Source organism: Narcine bancroftii, chromosome 7, assembly GCF_036971445.1.
Source record: "Narcine bancroftii isolate sNarBan1 chromosome 7, sNarBan1.hap1, whole genome shotgun sequence".
In the NCBI taxonomy this organism is placed as follows: domain Eukaryota; kingdom Metazoa; phylum Chordata; class Chondrichthyes; order Torpediniformes; family Narcinidae; genus Narcine; species Narcine bancroftii.
Window position 1 is genome coordinate 215,133,789 of NC_091475.1, and position 16,864 is coordinate 215,150,652.

Sequence of the window (16,864 nt, forward strand, 5' to 3'; positions counted from 1 at the left end):
ACTCAACCTTGCCCCCCGCCCACTCAACCTTGACCCCCGCCCACTCAACCTTGTTCCCGCCCACTCAACCTTGTTCCCGCCCACTCAACCTTGACCCCGCCCACTCAACCTTGCCCCCCGCCCACTCAACATTGCCCCCCGCCCACTCAACCTTGTTCCCGCCCACTCAACCTTGTTCCCGCCCACTCAACCTTGCCCCCCGCCCACTCAACCTTGTTCCCGCCCACTCAACCTTGCCCCCCGCCCACTCAACCTTGACCCCGCCCACTCAACCTTGACCCCCGCCCACTCAACCTTGTTCCCGCCCACTCAACCTTGCCCCCCGCCCACTCAACCTTGTTCCCGCCCACTCAACCTTGCCCCCCGCCCACTCAACCTTGACCCCGCCCACTCAACCTTCTTCCCGCCCACTCACCCAGCCTTTTTGTGGGCTCAGAAGCGTCATGACCACGCATCTGCCAGCAGCACCGCCCCTCTGATGGGCGCATGCGCGGTGGAAGCGGCGGCTGCGGGGTGTGGACGCGGAGCGGGAACGGGCCGGAGGTGAGGCCGGAGCCGTGGTCTGTGTCTGGGTCTGGGTCTGTGTGAAGGGTCCGGAGGGAAGTCGGGAGTCCGAAAGCTGGGACCGGGGAGCGGGGGTTGTGGGAGAGACCGGGACGAGGGACCAGGGACCTGGGGCTGGGGTTGCGTCCGGTCCTCGGTCTGGGTCCTGGTACTCGGTCCGGGGTCTTGGGGAAGGGTCTGGAGGAAAGTCGGGAGTCCGAGGGCTGGGACCGGGGGGGGGAGTTGTGGAAGAGACCGGGACCAGGGACCAGGGTCTGGGTCTGGGTCTGGGTCTGGGTCCTAGTCTTAGGGCTGGTGCTGGGGTTGGGTCCGGTCCTCGGTCCGGCGTCCGGGTCCTGGACCTGGGTCCGGCGTCCGGGTCCTGGACCTGGGTCCGGCGTCCGGGTCCTGGACCTGGGTCCGGCGTCCGGGTCCTGGACCTGGGTCCGGCGTCCGGGTCCTGGACCTGGGTCCGGCGTCCGGGTCCTGGACCTGGGTCCGGCGTCCGGGTCCTGGACCTGGGTCCGGCGTCCGGGTCCTGGACCTGGGTCCGGCGTCCGGGTCCTGGACCTGGGTCCGGCGTCCGGGTCCTGGACCTGGGTCCGGCGTCCGGGTCCTGGACCTGGGTCCGGCGTCCGGGTCCTGGACCTGGGTCCGGCGTCCGGGTCCTGGACCTGGGTCCGGCGTCCGGGTCCTGGACCTGGGTCCGGCGTCCGGGTCCTGGACCTGGGTCCGGCGTCCGGGTCCTGGACCTGGGTCCGGCGTCCGGGTCCTGGACCTGGGTCCGGCGTCCGGGTCCTGGACCTGGGTCCGGCGTCCGGGTCCTGGACCTGGGTCCGGCGTCCGGGTCCTGGACCTGGGTCCGGCGTCCGGGTCCTGGACCTGGGTCCGGCGTCCGGGTCCTGGACCTGGGTCCGGCGTCCGGGTCCTGGACCTGGGTCCGGCGTCCGGGTCCTGGACCTGGGTCCGGCGTCCGGGTCCTGGACCTGGGTCCGGCGTCCGGGTCCTGGACCTGGGTCCGGCGTCCGGGTCCTGGACCTGGGTCCGGCGTCCGGGTCCTGGACCTGGGTCCGGCGTCCGGGTCCTGGACCTGGGTCCGGCGTCCGGGTCCTGGACCTGGGTCCGGCGTCCGGGTCCTGGACCTGGGTCCGGCGTCCGGGTCCTGGACCTGGGTCCGGCGTCCGGGTCCTGGACCTGGGTCCGGCGTCCGGGTCCTGGACCTGGGTCCGGCGTCCGGGTCCTGGACCTGGGTCCGGCGTCCGGGTCCTGGACCTGGGTCCGGCGTCCGGGTCCTGGACCTGGGTCCGGCGTCCGGGTCCTGGACCTGGGTCCGGCGTCCGGGTCCTGGACCTGGGTCCGGCGTCCGGGTCCTGGACCTGGGTCCGGCGTCCGGGTCCTGGACCTGGGTCCGGCGTCCGGGTCCTGGACCTGGGTCCGGCGTCCGGGTCCTGGACCTGGGTCCGGCGTCCGGGTCCTGGTCCTCGGTCCGGCGTCCGGGTCCTGGTCGGTCCGGCGTCCGGGTCCTGGTCCTCGGTCCGGCGTCCGGGTCCTGGTCCTCGGTCCGGCGTCCGGGTCCGGGTCCTCGGTCCGGCGTCCGGGTCCGGGTCCTCGGTCCGGCGTCCGGGTCCGGGTCCTCGGTCCGGCGTCCGGGTCCGGGTCCTCGGGCCGGCGTCCGGGTCCGGGTCCTCGGGCCGGCGTCCGGGTCCTCGGGCCGGCGTCCGGGTCCTCGGGCCGGCGTCCGGGTCCTCGGGCCGGCGTCCGGGTCCTCGGGCCGGCGTCCGGGTCCTCGGGCCGGCGTCCGGGTCCTCGGGCCGGCGTCCGGGTCCTCGGGCCGGCGTCCGGGTCCTCGGGCCGGCGTCCGGGTCCTCGGGCCGGCGTCCGGGTCCTCGGGCCGGCGTCTGGGTCCTCGGGCCGGCGTCTGGGTCCTCGGGCCGGCGTCTGGGTCCTCGGGCCGGCGTCTGGGTCCTCGGGCCGGCGTCTGGGTCCTCGGGCCGGCGTCTGGGTCCTCGGGCCGGCGTCTGGGTCCTCGGGCCGGCGTCTGGGTCCTCGGGCCGGCGTCTGGGTCCTCGGGCCGGCGTCTGGGTCCTCGGGCCGGCGTCTGGGTCCTCGGGCCGGCGTCTGGGTCCTCGGGCCGGCGTCTGGGTCCTCGGGCCGGCGTCTGGGTCCTCGGGCCGGCGTCTGGGTCCTCGGGCCGGCGTCTGGGTCCTCGGGCCGGCGTCTGGGTCCTCGGGCCGGCGTCTGGGTCCTCGGGCCGGCGTCTGGGTCCTCGGGCCGGCGTCTGGGTCCTCGGGCCGGCGTCTGGGTCCTCGGGCCGGCGTCTGGGTCCTCGGGCCGGCGTCTGGGTCCTCGGGCCGGCGTCTGGGTCCTCGGGCCGGCGTCTGGGTCCTCGGGCCGGCGTCTGGGTCCTCGGGCCGGCGTCTGGGTCCGGGTCCCGGGCCCGGCGTCTGGGGCCGGGTCCCGGGCCCGGCGTCTGGGGCCGGGTCCCGGGCCCGGCGTCTGGGGCCGGGTCCCGGGCCCGGCGTCTGGGGCCGGGTCCCGGGCCCGGCGTCTGGGTCCCGGGCCCGGCGTCTGGGGCCGGGTCTGTGTCCAGGTCGAGTTGTGGATTAACACTTCGTCCCCACCAGCTGCAGTGTGTGGGTTTGCAGAGTCTTTTTGACGAGGTTTGTCTGAGACCATCAGGCCCACAGAGAGTGGGGTGGCAGAAATAAGCCATTCAGTCCATCAAGTCTGTCTTACCATTTAATCATGAGCCAATCCATTTCCCCACTGCCCGGCCTTCTTCCCATAACCTTTGAAGCCCTGGTTAATCAAGAACCTATCAATCTCTCCCTTAAATACACCCAATGACGTGGGCTCCACAACTTGTGTCAACAAATTCCACAGATTTACCACCTTCTGGCAGAAGAAATTCCTCCCCATCTCTGTTCTGAGCAGTCGCCCTTCAATCCTGAAGTTGTTCCCCCTTGTCCTGTACTCTCCCACCGTGGGGAACAGCCTTTCAACATTTACTCTGTCTACACCTTTCAACTTTCAAAATGTTTCAAAGAGGGACCCCCCCCCCATTCTCCCAAATTCTAGTGGGTACAGGCCAAGATCTGTCAAACGCTCCTCATATAACCCTTTCATTCTTGGAATCATCCTTGTGAACCTCCTCTGAACCCTCTCCAACTTCAGCACATCCTTTCTTAAACAAGGAGCCGAAAACTGCTCACAATCTCCACATGAGTTCTCACCAGGGTCTTATAAAGTGTGGGATCTTGTGTGCACGCTGGGTACAATTTGTGAGATTTTGTTCTATTATTTGCTAGCTGTGAGGTTGCTGGGCTCTTGTGTTGATCTGACCAAGAGGTAAGTGGGGCCTTGATGCGTAATTGTCCGTAGCAGGGGCACATGGGATGTTGCTGTGTTGTTGGCCACGGTATTTTGGATCCTACAGAACTTGCTGTGCAGTTTGTGGGTTATACTTTGGTCATACTGATGGTGCCACCCTTCTTGCTAACAAGTGGCAGACAGTGCCCTGCTATTGCAGCTGATGCAGGGAGTGGCAATCTGTCACAGAATGGGCCCAGGGGCTGATGGACAGTCTTCGTTTTGCAGTCCCAGTTGTGAGTCCCATCCACTGGGTCGCAGACTGGCCAACACCCCCCAGCATCACATATGCCAAATATCCCATCGCATCTAGCACATTAAAGCTCTGTGAAAAGGTCTTTCACCAGTGAATAAGGACCCAGCTCTCTCTGCAACTTGAGCTGTCTCGTCCCAGCAGTATCCACCCCTTCCAACTGATTGAGATCTTTGTTGGTGTCCATTTTCTGATGAGTTCTTCACTAAGGATCATCTTGGGTGGGTGCAAAATATTCCACTGCATTATTTGGAGGAGCTGTTCTCCTCTTGCCCTGTATCAGCATTAATACCTCCCCCACCCCTTGGCATTCCTTCAAAAGTGTTTGCTCAGCTGTAAATCTCTTTAGAATGTCCTGAAAGACAAACCAAAAACACCACAGAAGAACAGGAAGTTTGTGTTTGCAGCTCCTGTACCTGTGAAATAAGCAAAGTTTACCAACCTTCAGCAAATGCACAGGATCTTGGTCTCTCGGTGTCGCATTATGTTCCTGTGATGCGTAGATTTTGGGGTATTAAAGGAATCCGGGGATGTAGGGTCAGTGCAGGTGAGTGGGACTGAGGTTAAAACTCAGACCTGATCTAAGTGAATGGTGGGGATAGACAGGGTCATTTTCTGTGTTCCTTGCACACTGCCATTGATTATTGAATCTTGATACCACGCATTCTAAGCAGGGGAGTGCAGGGCGTAGAATCAGATTTCAGAGGGGCTGCAGAGCTGGTGGTTTGCAGTTTGGGAACAGATACACACATCAGGCCCTGGCTGAAGAATCTGAAGGGTAATGCCATAAATCAATTTTAGTCTTGTTTTTATACACCACCTTCAGGATTTGGGAGCTCCCAAAGTACTTTCTGCCAGTTCCCTGTTGGAAACAGGGTGATGACAACCGGCTCTTCACCCCACCAACGAGTGGTAACCTGACTTGGACTGGGCAAAATTCCCAGGAAGGCAGGACCTCCTGGGGCCTTTCACACCACAGTACAAATTCCTTGGAATTTGCCCTCCACGGCAATTTAGTGGGGGGGGGGGGTCTTGCCCCCAGCGATGATGTCATTACGCACTCACAGGAAGTCCTGTCGGAAGACTAAGACTGTATGTATGTTTGTGTATGTGTGTGTGTGTGTGTGTGTGTGTGTGTATATTGTGTGTATATATATATGTGTGTGTGTGCATGTGTGTATATATATATGTGTGTGTATGTATATATATGTGTGTGTGCGCATGTGATACATACATGTAGAGCAATTATCATTTTGTTAAGACCAAGAGAAGGGCACACAGCTATTTAAATAGTATTTAAATGCAAGAGGAAAATAGCAGAATGAACTGATTTGTTGAAGGCTGATTGAGGTTGACAGGGTTAAACGCTGAAGTGACGACACGGTGACGCTCCACGCAAGCGCTGACATCCTGATGCTTCTCCTGCTTGGCCATTTGCCGATTCAGTCTGCAGGGAGAGGGTGGCCCAGTGAAAATTAGGTAGTGCCGTGGACCTGGGTAATGTTCCTGAGCTGACTTTTTCACATTGGCAGTTCACGAGAGGGTTCCAGGAAAATCTCCCAGAAATCCCCATTTTACACGGTGGTGTGAAAAGCCCTATTGTGTTGGAACATGGAGGATTTGAGCTTTGGGTGAGACGTTAGGGTTAAAAGATTCAAGTGGAGGTGAGGAAATGAGGAAGAGCCTGTGCTGGGAAGATGTTAGTGTCTGTCATGCAGGTAGGAATGGGTGGCCTTGACGATCATGAAGAGACCAGTTGGCCCAGTGTGAGGGGCTGAGAAGGGGTGAGGGGCTGGGAAGGGGTGAGGGGCTGGGAAGGGGTGAGGGGCTGGGAAGGGGTGAGGGGCTGGGAAGGGGTGAGGGGCTGGGAAGGGGTGAGGGGCTGGGAAGGGGTGAGGGGCTGGGAAGGGGTGAGGGGCTGGGAAGGGGTGAGGGGCTGGGAAGGGGTGAGGGGCTGGGAAGGGGTGAGGGGCTGGGAAGGGGTGAGGGGCTGGGAAGGGGTGAGGGGCTGGGAAGGGGTGAGGGGCTGGGAAGGGGTGAGGGGCTGGGAAGGGGTGAGGGGCTGGGAAGGGGTGAGGGGCTGGGAAGGGGTGAGGGGCTGGGAAGGGGTGAGGGGCTGGGAAGGGGTGAGGGGCTGGGAAGGGGTGAGGGGCTGGGAAGGGGTGAGGGGCTGGGAAGGGGTGAGGGGCTGGGAAGGGGTGAGGGGCTGGGAAGGGGTGAGGGGCTGGGAAGGGGTGAGGGGCTGGGAAGGGGTGAGGGGCTGGGAAGGGGTGAGGGGCTGGGAAGGGGTGAGGGGCTGGGAAGGGGTGAGGGGCTGGGAAGGGGTGAGGGGCTGGGAAGGGGTGAGGGGCTGGGAAGGGGTGAGGGGCTGGGAAGGGGTGAGGGGCTGGGAAGGGGTGAGGGGCTGGGAAGGGGTGAGGGGCTGGGAAGGGGTGAGGGGCTGGGAAGGGGTGAGGGGCTGGGAAGGGGTGAGGGGCTGGGAAGGGGTGAGGGGCTGGGAAGGGGTGAGGGGCTGGGAAGGGGTGAGGGGCTGGGAAGGGGTGAGGGGCTGGGAAGGGGTGAGGGGCTGGGAAGGGGTGAGGGGCTGGGAAGGGGTGAGGGGCTGGGAAGGGGTGAGGGGCTGGGAAGGGGTGAGGGGCTGGGAAGGGGTGAGGGGCTGGGAAGGGGTGAGGGGCTGGGAAGGGGTGAGGGGCTGGGAAGGGGTGAGGGGCTGGGAAGGGGTGAGGGGCTGGGAAGGGGTGAGGGGCTGGGAAGGGGTGAGGGGCTGGGAAGGGGTGAGGGGCTGGGAAGGGGTGAGGGGCTGGGAAGGGGTGAGGGGCTGGGAAGGGGTGAGGGGCTGGGAAGGGGTGAGGGGCTGGGAAGGGGTGAGGGGCTGGGAAGGGGTGAGGGGCTGGGAAGGGGTGAGGGGCTGGGAAGGGGTGAGGGGCTGGGAAGGGGTGAGGGGCTGGGAAGGGGTGAGGGGCTGGGAAGGGGTGAGGGGCTGGGAAGGGGTGAGGGGCTGGGAAGGGGTGAGGGGCTGGGAAGGGGTGAGGGGCTGGGAAGGGGTGAGGGGCTGGGAAGGGGTGAGGGGCTGGGAAGGGGTGAGGGGCTGGGAAGGGGTGAGGGGCTGGGAAGGGGTGAGGGGCTGGGAAGGGGTGAGGGGCTGGGAAGGGGTGAGGGGCTGGGAAGGGGTGAGGGGCTGGGAAGGGGTGAGGGGCTGGGAAGGGGTGAGGGGCTGGGAAGGGGTGAGGGGCTGGGAAGGGGTGAGGGGCTGGGAAGGGGTGAGGGGCTGGGAAGGGGTGAGGGGCTGGGAAGGGGTGAGGGGCTGGGAAGGGGTGAGGGGCTGGGAAGGGGTGAGGGGCTGGGAAGGGGTGAGGGGCTGGGAAGGGGTGAGGGGCTGGGAAGGGGTGAGGGGCTGGGAAGGGGTGAGGGGCTGGGAAGGGGTGAGGGGCTGGGAAGGGGTGAGGGGCTGGGAAGGGGTGAGGGGCTGGGAAGGGGTGAGGGGCTGGGAAGGGGTGAGGGGCTGGGAAGGGGTGAGGGGCTGGGAAGGGGTGAGGGGCTGGGAAGGGGTGAGGGGCTGGGAAGGGGTGAGGGGCTGGGAAGGGGTGAGGGGCTGGGAAGGGGTGAGGGGCTGGGAAGGGGTGAGGGGCTGGGAAGGGGTGAGGGGCTGGGAAGGGGTGAGGGGCTGGGAAGGGGTGAGGGGCTGGGAAGGGGTGAGGGGCTGGGAAGGGGTGAGGGGCTGGGAAGGGGTGAGGGGCTGGGAAGGGGTGAGGGGCTGGGAAGGGGTGAGGGGCTGGGAAGGGGTGAGGGGCTGGGAAGGGTTTTTTGTGGATGCTGGGTGATGCACTTCTGTTTCCCAGTACAGTGGGGTGAAGGGGGAGAGGAGCAGGTTAACTATGGCTGTGGGTACACAGGTTGTGTCAGAATGTGTCTCAGAATCTCTTGCTCCCTTTCAGCTTATTCTCCGGGATTGGATCTTGTGGGTGTCTCAGACCCACTCTGGATTGACACACCTTATTTCTCTGGTCTGAGTGGGAGTAGTTTGGACAAGAACAGGATGGACGACATCTTCACCCAGTGCCGGGAAGGCAATGCAGTCGCTGTCCGGCTGTGGCTGGACAACACAGAGAATGACCTGAACCAGGGGTGAGTGCCTTGAGCTGGTGACCAGCTCCCACCGTGCCCACTATAAGCCTCGAGGGTACGGGAAGGTTATGATGGTCTCGATCAAGGCTGAGTTATGTGATGCTCTCGGGAAAATGCTCAGCAGAAATGTGGAGGATATGTAGGGACCACTTGTGCAGAGCTCTGGATGAGTTTCTCCCACTGAGACAGAGAACGTGGTTAACAAAAGAGGTGGGAAAGCTTGTCAAGAGGAAGAGGAAGGTTGAGGAAACAAAGTGAGGAAGGGCTCATGAGAATTTTATCGTAGCCAGGTAGGAACTTGAGAAAGGACGGGACAGCTGGAAGGGAGCACGAGAAGATCTTGGCATGTGTAGAGGACCAAGGAACACACTAAGACTTCGACATGTATGTGAAGAACAGAAGGATGAACAGATTGGGGATAAAGGGGGAACATGCCTGGAGACAGAAGCTCACAAATTAATGCCTTTCTTTAGTGTTCACCAGGGAGAAAGTACTTGGTGAACGTGAGGTCAGTGGAGAACAGGTTAATGTGCTGGAGCATGTGGAGATTAAGAAAGAGGGAGTGCAGGATCTTCGTAAAACCATTTGGGTAGCTCTGGGACCGGACATGACAGGAAGTCAGGGAAAAAGATAGTTGGGGTGTTGGCAATGATCTTTGTGACATCCCTGGCTTCCAGAGGATTGGCAAATAAAAGGTAAAGAGGGAATTGTAGGCCAGAGTATCTTGCATCAATGATGGATGAAACTATTGGAGGGGATTCTTATGGACAGGATTAATGAGCGTCACCTCAGGGGTAGTCAGTCTGGTCTTCTGAGGAGAAGGTTGTGCCCCAGGAACCTAATTGAGTTTTTTGGTGAGGAGCAAAAGAAGTTGATGGAAGTGGGCAGGGATTACTCGGCATGTGGGTTTTAGAAAAGCGTCCAACAAGGTCCCCATGGTGGGTCCGATCAGAAAGTCCTGTGGAATCTTGGCTGTGTAGATTTGGAATCGGCTTGCCTGCAGAAGGCAGGGGGTGGTAGTAGATGGAACAATATTCTGCCTGGAGTTCAGAGACTAGTGATGTACCACAGGGATCTCTTCCTGGACCCTTCTTCTTTGTGATGGTTGCAAATGATGGATGAAGAAGTGAAGGGGTAGGTTTCATAGTTGTTGTGAATAGTGTAGAAGGTTGTCATAGGCTACAACAGGATATAGACAGGATGCATGGAGAGGCAGAGAAATTTCACATGGAGTTTGACCTGGAAAAGTGATCAGTGATGCACTTTGAAATGTCTAAATTGAAGGTGTGTACTTGGTTAATTGCAAGGTTCTTAACAGTGTAGAGCAGGGGTGTCAAACTCAAATTCACGGAGGGCCAAAATTAAAAACTTGGACTAAGTCGAGGGCCGAACTAAATATTTATTGAAAATTTTCAACAACATCTGGATGTTTTCTCTTCTTTCAACATATGTAATGTTAAACTTTAGGATATAACTTTAGGAGGATAATGTTACAGGTCAGGAGTAGGTAGCTCAAGTTCACCCTTTGCTTGACCTGAGGGAAACCTATTTGGTCCCTGTGGAGATGTAGTTCAGCATTCACAGGCTGTGTCCATTTTGGCCTGCATCAGGACTCAGCATTTCCTGCTCACTCCTCAGGCTCTAGGCCTCTATTCACCCTCGACCCACCATCCCTCTACCTGACCAGTCCTTTACCCAACCTCTACTCACCCCTCACTCCACTCACTCTGCCTCTACCCACCCCATCCTATACACGCCCCTCTACTGCCTCTCCCCTCAACCTGTTCCTCCCTCTACCCGTCTCTCACCCTCTAATCACCCCTCCCCTACTCGCCCTGCCCCTCCCCTTTTACCTCTTCCCTATCCACCCCTCCTTTTACTCATCCCTCCCTCTAACTGCCCCTCACACCACCATAACTTCCCCTGCCCATTACTCCTCACCTACACCCTCTGCCCACCCCTGCTTACCCACCCACTCAGGCCCAGCGCCCTGCCGATCAGCCTTTGCGGACAGCCACCATCTCTCTCTCCACGTGCAGGGCCGAACCAGCCGTCCCTGGGGTCCGCGCGGGTGCAAGCGCTGAAGGCTGTGGTGACCGGGAGAAGTGCGCTCGCGCTGTGGAAGGGCCGTCCGGTGCCAGTCGCGCAGGGCTCGCGCTGCCCGGGGGCCGTGCGCAGCCTGCCATGTCCGTCGCGCCGACAGGAAATCACAGGCGCTCGCCCATCCGCCGCACTGCTCGACAGGTGGGAGAAGTGACTGGTTGTGCGGGGAGCCTTCCACTGGCTTGCCGGCTGATGACATCGACAGACTTCTCATGTTACAATTTCTCGTGTTACAATGGGGAAGGATGGTGGGGGTGACATTACCAAAAAACAGCATCGGCTCTCGCTGCAGGGCGGGCCACCTCTAATACATTTTTGAAATGATCTTGCGGGCCAAATATAATTATATCGCGGGCCAAATATAATTATATCGCGGGCCAAATTTGGCCCGCGGGCCAGAGTTTGACATGTGTGGTGTAGAGGAACAAAGGGATCTTCAGATCAGATACTGTTTACTGTCGTGTAATTTCGGAAGGTCAACCCAGAGGCTGAGCACAGGGTTAATGGTTGGTTACTAACAGTGTGGATGAACAGAGGGTCCAAATCCATACATCCCTCAAGGTCGCTGCACAGGTTGATAGGATAGTTAAGAAGGCCTATGGGTTGCTGGGATTCATTAACAGCGGGATTGAGTTCAGGAGTCGAGAGGTCATGTTGCAGCTCTACAAATCTCTGGTGAGACCACACTTAGGTTGTGTTCAGTTCTGGTCACCTCATTATAGGAAGGATGTGAGGTTGGAGAAATGCCAGGGATAGTGTTGAACGCTGAAACATTAGAGGCATGTGAGAGAATCTTAGACAGGTGGATGGGAAAAAAAATAGAGGGTTATGTTTTAGTCTGTCACTTGGGATCCGTGCATGGATCCCACAAGGTCGCTGTATGTTAATAGGGGAGTGTGTCAGCCTTCATTAGTTGGGTGATTAAGTTCAAGAGCCATGCAGTGGTCAAACCATAGACATTGGAGCAGGATTGGCCATTCGGTCCATCGCATTCACCCAACCATTTCATCATGGCGGATTTACTATCCTCTTTACCCCATTCACCTGCATTCTCCCCATAACCCTTCATTACCTTCCTAATCAAGAACTTAACTACCTCTGTTTTAAATATATCTCCATGGCAACAAATTCCAAAGATTCACCTTCCTCTGGGTTAAAAAAAAATTCTCCTCAGCTCTATTCTGAATGTTTTTACATTCTGAGGCTGGGCACATTGGCCCCGAGGAAGCTGCAGGTGGGTCCGTGTGTGTCTTGGTTGGCCACTGGTCGTGGTGTAATGAAAAGGTGTTTGGTAGCGTGGGGAGATCATCCACACCACCCTGTGGTTCCAGTAATGGGCTGGACACTCCTCCTTGCTGCCTTTATTCACCCTCAGAATGTCCTGACATCCATTTTACTTTGGTAGCAGCGTGAAGTGTATGATCACTCCAGTTTCTGATCCCACTCTGTTGCATTGGAGGAAATGCGAGTGCAGTGTCAGGATTCCGCCCAGGATGGGTTAGAGGCCTGCATCATGGAAACAGGCCATTCAGCCCATAGTCTGCTTGCTACCCTTTTGGTACCTATCTATACCAATCCCATTTCCAGCACTCTGTTTTGCCAATTGTTTTTTCGTTGTGACTGTCTCTGTCTGCACCACCCCTCAAATTGTGAGTCCAGCTTCTAACTTCCAGGTGAGTGAAAGACGTTTTCCCACTAAATCTTCTACCCCAATCTTAACACCTGCCGAGGAGTTTCTCACTTTCCCTTCATCATTTTAAATATGCCATTCAGATGCCCCACCACCTCCTCAATCCAAGGAACTGAAGCCTAATCTCTCACCTCCCCCAGGTAACATCCTGCTGACTCCCCTCTGCACCTTCTCCCTATTATGTGGATACCAGAGGTGGTGACATTGCTCCACCTGGAGCTCTCCTCGCTGTGCTGCAATAAACAAAGGCTCATCCTTTATGCCTTCTTGGCCATTTATCCACCTGTGGTGTTGAGTTGTGAGATCCTTGGATTTGTGCACCAAGGTCTCTCTTCCTCAGTACACCCCTGGGTAACTGTGTATGTGCTATTTACTTGTTCGTCTTCTGTTCGTTTTCTGGATGAAACTCCATCTGCTGGTTCTCTGTCCAGCTTGCCAAATGATCAGTCTCTTTCTGTGGCTCAAGACTGCCCTGCACACCAATAAGTGTGTCCTTGATATCATACAGCAAGGGTCCCAACACTGATCCTTGCTGCACACCATTGGACCGAAGCTTTCAACACATGATGTCCCTATCACTGGGCTAGTGTAGATCAATGTATGCCAACTTGCAACTTTTTGGACTGGGCACCCATGTGGGATCTTCTCAAGTGAAAACACAATGCTGGAGAAACTCAGCAGGTCAAACTGAGTACTTTATAGAGCAGAGATAACGTTATGCAATCAATGTTTTGGGCTGGAGCCCTTCATCAAGAGATGAGTGCCTGAAACGTTGGTATGTACCTTTATCTTTGCTCTCTAAAGGACACTGACCTGCTGAGTCTCTTCAACATTGTGTTTTGACTTCAACCATGGTGTCTGCAGACTTTCGTGTTTTACTCCTGTGATCTTTTCAAGGGTCCTATTGAAGTCCATGTGGACGATATCAATTGCACTGAATCTTCAACACAATTATAGGTTATGATGGGGAATTTTCTGGGGATCTTTAACAATGATCCAAGGGGTAAACAGACTGTCAGCCTGAAACCTCAGTGAACAGGAAACACCTTTAGCCTTGAAGCATCCCCTCGTGTCTCTGGATTGCATTCTCTGTTTTGTCCCATTGATGCTCCCACAGCCTGTATTTTGGTACTTGGTTACGTTTGATCTCATGCTCTCCTGAGTCAGAAGTGTGTCAGCTCTGAGGTGAAGCCAACGCCTTCTGAAGCAAAGAACTCGAGCCTTGAGGGGAGAATAGGGCTGCCAAAAGCTGTAGTCGTGGCTTCCAGCAGTGAGCTTTGGCTTCAATAACAAAAGCATTTAATGTTAATGCAATGTTGGTTTTAATTTGCTGACTGCAGTACTCCTGAACCAGCTCATTAACTCTTGACTGAAATGTCTGCCCTTCAGGTTACGAGCCCCCAAGGAAATAGCTGACAACCCAGGGAATTTATTCTGCTTTCCCTCAAGCTCCCATTTCTGCATTCTTCAGCCATCCTGTCACACTACTTCTTGTTGAGTTTGGACTTCTGCCCAGAGCTATAAAGTTCCTGCTGCATTTCTGCTACCAACTTCCTGTGGTGTACATGGAATCTGTAGGATTAGTTCAGCAGCCTGTTCAAATGATCTTGAGGGAATAGGACTCCATCTATATTGGGTCTGGAGGCACGTGCTCAATTCATTGGGCAGTTACCTGTAATTTTCTTTCACGGACACTTTCTCCCTTCCTGTTGTTCAAAATTATGTTAATTACTTTGAAATGTGGGATGTGTTTGAGCCACTCCCAGTGTTGGCTCTGAGACAGGACTGAGAGTGAATCCAGCCCCTGCTGTATTTTCCATTGGAGAACATGGTTATGACAGATAGACGGCCATTTGACCTCTCGTTCCTCTTCTCCCAATGGCTGATCTTCGTTCATGCTAATTTTCTGAACAAAAAAAATCTAGCAATCTCTGCAACTGAGGTGCCATTGCCGTGCACGGAGAGTTCCAAAGATTCCCAAGCACGAAGAAACAGTTTCTCATCTCAGTCCCAAATGGCCAATTACTCACTTGGAGATAATAACTCCCTGCATCGATCTCCAGCTCGTGGAGATATAATCTCCACGAGCCCCTTGCAAGGTTCAGAAGAAAACTGCACACTTGGCTGAGATCATTTTGGATTTTTCTAATCTCCAGTGAGTATAATCTTTCCCAGAACTCAATGTTCTAAACCTTTGCCATAGTAGAGGCTCTGGGTGACCCAGGACAATCTCACCAGAACCCTGCATCATTTTAGTCAGATGGCTTTTGTCTTGAGTTACGAGGAAGCAAAGCCACCCCAACTCGCTGAGCTATAGATGAGGACAGGAGGAGACCAAATGGGAAAGGTGTTGAATTGGGGAAGGGCTCATTATGAAGAGATTAGCCAGGAAATTAGGAACAGACGTGCTCAGGGATAAGCACAGAAGCAAATGTGGGGTATGTTTAGTGACCAGACACGAGGCTCTGGATAGGTTTGACCTACTGACACAAGGTAGGATGGTGGGATAAGTAAACTGTGGTTGACAAACTAGGTTATGACAGATAGACGGCCATTTGACCTCTCGTTCCTCTTCTCCCAATGGCTGATCTTAACTAGTTAAGAGGAAGGAGGAAGCAGAGAGGACGGTTGCCAGGAAGGAACTTAATAAAGGGCTTTGAGACAACTAGAAGGGGGCAGAAAGGGCCTTGGCAAGAAGGATTAAGGGAAGCCCCAAGGTGAAGATCAGAAGGATGGCGAGTGAAGGCAGGGCTGTGTATGGATAAATGAGGGAGCATGTGTCTGGAGGTGGAGGAGGTTCTAAATGAATACTTAGCTTCAGTGTTCACCAGAGAGAGGGACCTTGGTAAAGTGAGGTCGGTATAGAACAGGCTTCTGTGCTGGAGCTTCTTGAACATCAGGATTGATAAGTCCCCGGGGCCGGACGCGATATACCCCAGGCTGCTGTGGAAAGTGAGGGAAGAGGTAGCTGGGGCAGTAGCTATGATCCTTGTGTCCTCCCTTTCCACAGGAGAGGTGCTGGAGGATTGGAGAATGGCAAATGTCGTCCCCTTGTTTAAAAAAGGTGATAGGGAGAATCCTGGGATTATAGACCAGTGGGAATGATTGTTAGGGACAGGATTTATGAGCATTTGGAGACCTACCATCTTCTTGGGGACAGCAGGGCTTTGTGAAGGGAAGGTCGTGCCTCACGATCCTTATTGAATTTTTGAGGAGGTAACAAAAGAAATTGATGAGGGTCAGGCGGTAGATGTGGTCGACATGGATTTTAACAAGGCATTTGACAAGGTCACCCATATAGACTCGTTCAGAAAGTCATGAGGCTCGGGATCAGTGGAACCTTGTCCATGTGTATTCAAAATTGGTTTGCCTGCAGAAAGCATCCTATCTTTATCCTGTTGTAACCTATGACAACCGTCCACACTGTCCACAGCACCTCCAATGTTTCTGGCACCTGCAAACCTACTGACCCCTCCCTCTAATTCTTATGAAGTGTGACTTGCCCCTCGTGTGCTGGCATTCCCTAATTATTCTCCTCCAAAAGCTTGTAAATGTAGTCCCCATGAATCCTCTCCAATAATTTAGCCACCCCATTGACAGCAGGTTCGCTGGAGAAAGTCACCTTTCTTGAACAACGGGATTATATTCGCCATTCCCCAATCCTCTGCTACCACTACTGTGCCTTTGGAGAATGCAAAGATGACCGTTAACGTTAACCTGGGATGTATCGTGTCTGGTCCTTGGACAGAATATCCTCATTTTGGCAAAAGAAATTCCTCCATCTCTGTTCTAAGTGGACACCCTCCAATTCTGAACTTAGGCCTCCTTCTTCTAGACTCTCCCACCACATGAAACAACCTTTCGACATCTCCTCCGACCACGCCTTTCAGCATTCAAAATGTTTCACTGAGACCCCCCTCATTCTAAATTCCAACGAGTTCAGGCCAAGAACTGTCCTCATATGATAACCCTTTCATTCCCAGAATCATCCTTGTGTTCCTCCTCTGAACCCTCTCCAACGTCAGCACATCCTTTCTATAACGAGGAGCCCAAAACTGCTCACAATCCTCCATGTGATGTCTCCTGAGGGCCTTCTAAAGCCTCAACATCACATCCCTGCTCTTAGATTCTATTCCCCTTGAAATGAATGAATGAATGAGCATAACAGTTGGACGAAGAAGTGAAAGAATGACACGAAGATTGGAGGTGGTGTGGGTAGTGTGGAAGGTTGTTGGAGGTTTTAATAGGAAGTTGGATGGAGAAGTTGCAGATGACAAACCAGAGGACATGGGTTAGAGGAAACATTGGAGGACATTTCTTCACACAGAGAGTGGTGGGGGTGTGGAACGAGCTGCTCGTCGAAGTGGTGAATGTGGGCTTAATTTTAACATTGAAGACAAACTTGGACAGGTACCTGGATGGGGTGCAGGTCAGTGGGACTAGGTAGAATATGAGGGCCTGTTTTCTGAGCTGTAATATTTCATGGTACTGTGGAGTTCAATCTGGAAAAGTGAGATGTATTGCACTTTAGAACATCGACCTTGCAGATAGAGTACAGGATTCTAGTTTTGTGGAGGAACTGCGGGATCTTGGGGTCCAAGTTCAAGAATTCCTCAAGTTTGCTGCAGAAGTTGATTGGGTAGTTAAGAAGTACACAGAACATTACAGCGCAGTACAGGCACTTCAGCCCTCGATGTTGTGCCGACCCATATATTCCTTATAAAAGCACTAAACCCTTCCTACCCTGTAACCCTCTATTTTTCTTCCAACCATGTGTCTGT

General features: G+C 55.8%; 1 protein-coding gene across 1 annotated transcript in view; it reads left to right on the forward strand.

The window, feature by feature from the left end:
• The first annotated feature begins 439 nt into the window (after positions 1-439).
• ilk (integrin-linked kinase) overlaps positions 440-16,864 on the forward strand; it is a 70,005-nt gene continuing 53,580 nt past the window's right edge. The window contains exons 1-2 of the mRNA XM_069892306.1: positions 440-543; positions 8,101-8,290. Coding sequence (XP_069748407.1) covers positions 8,202-8,290 — 89 coding nt within the window. The 5' untranslated portion in view covers positions 440-543; positions 8,101-8,201. The remainder of the gene's footprint in view (positions 544-8,100; positions 8,291-16,864) is intronic.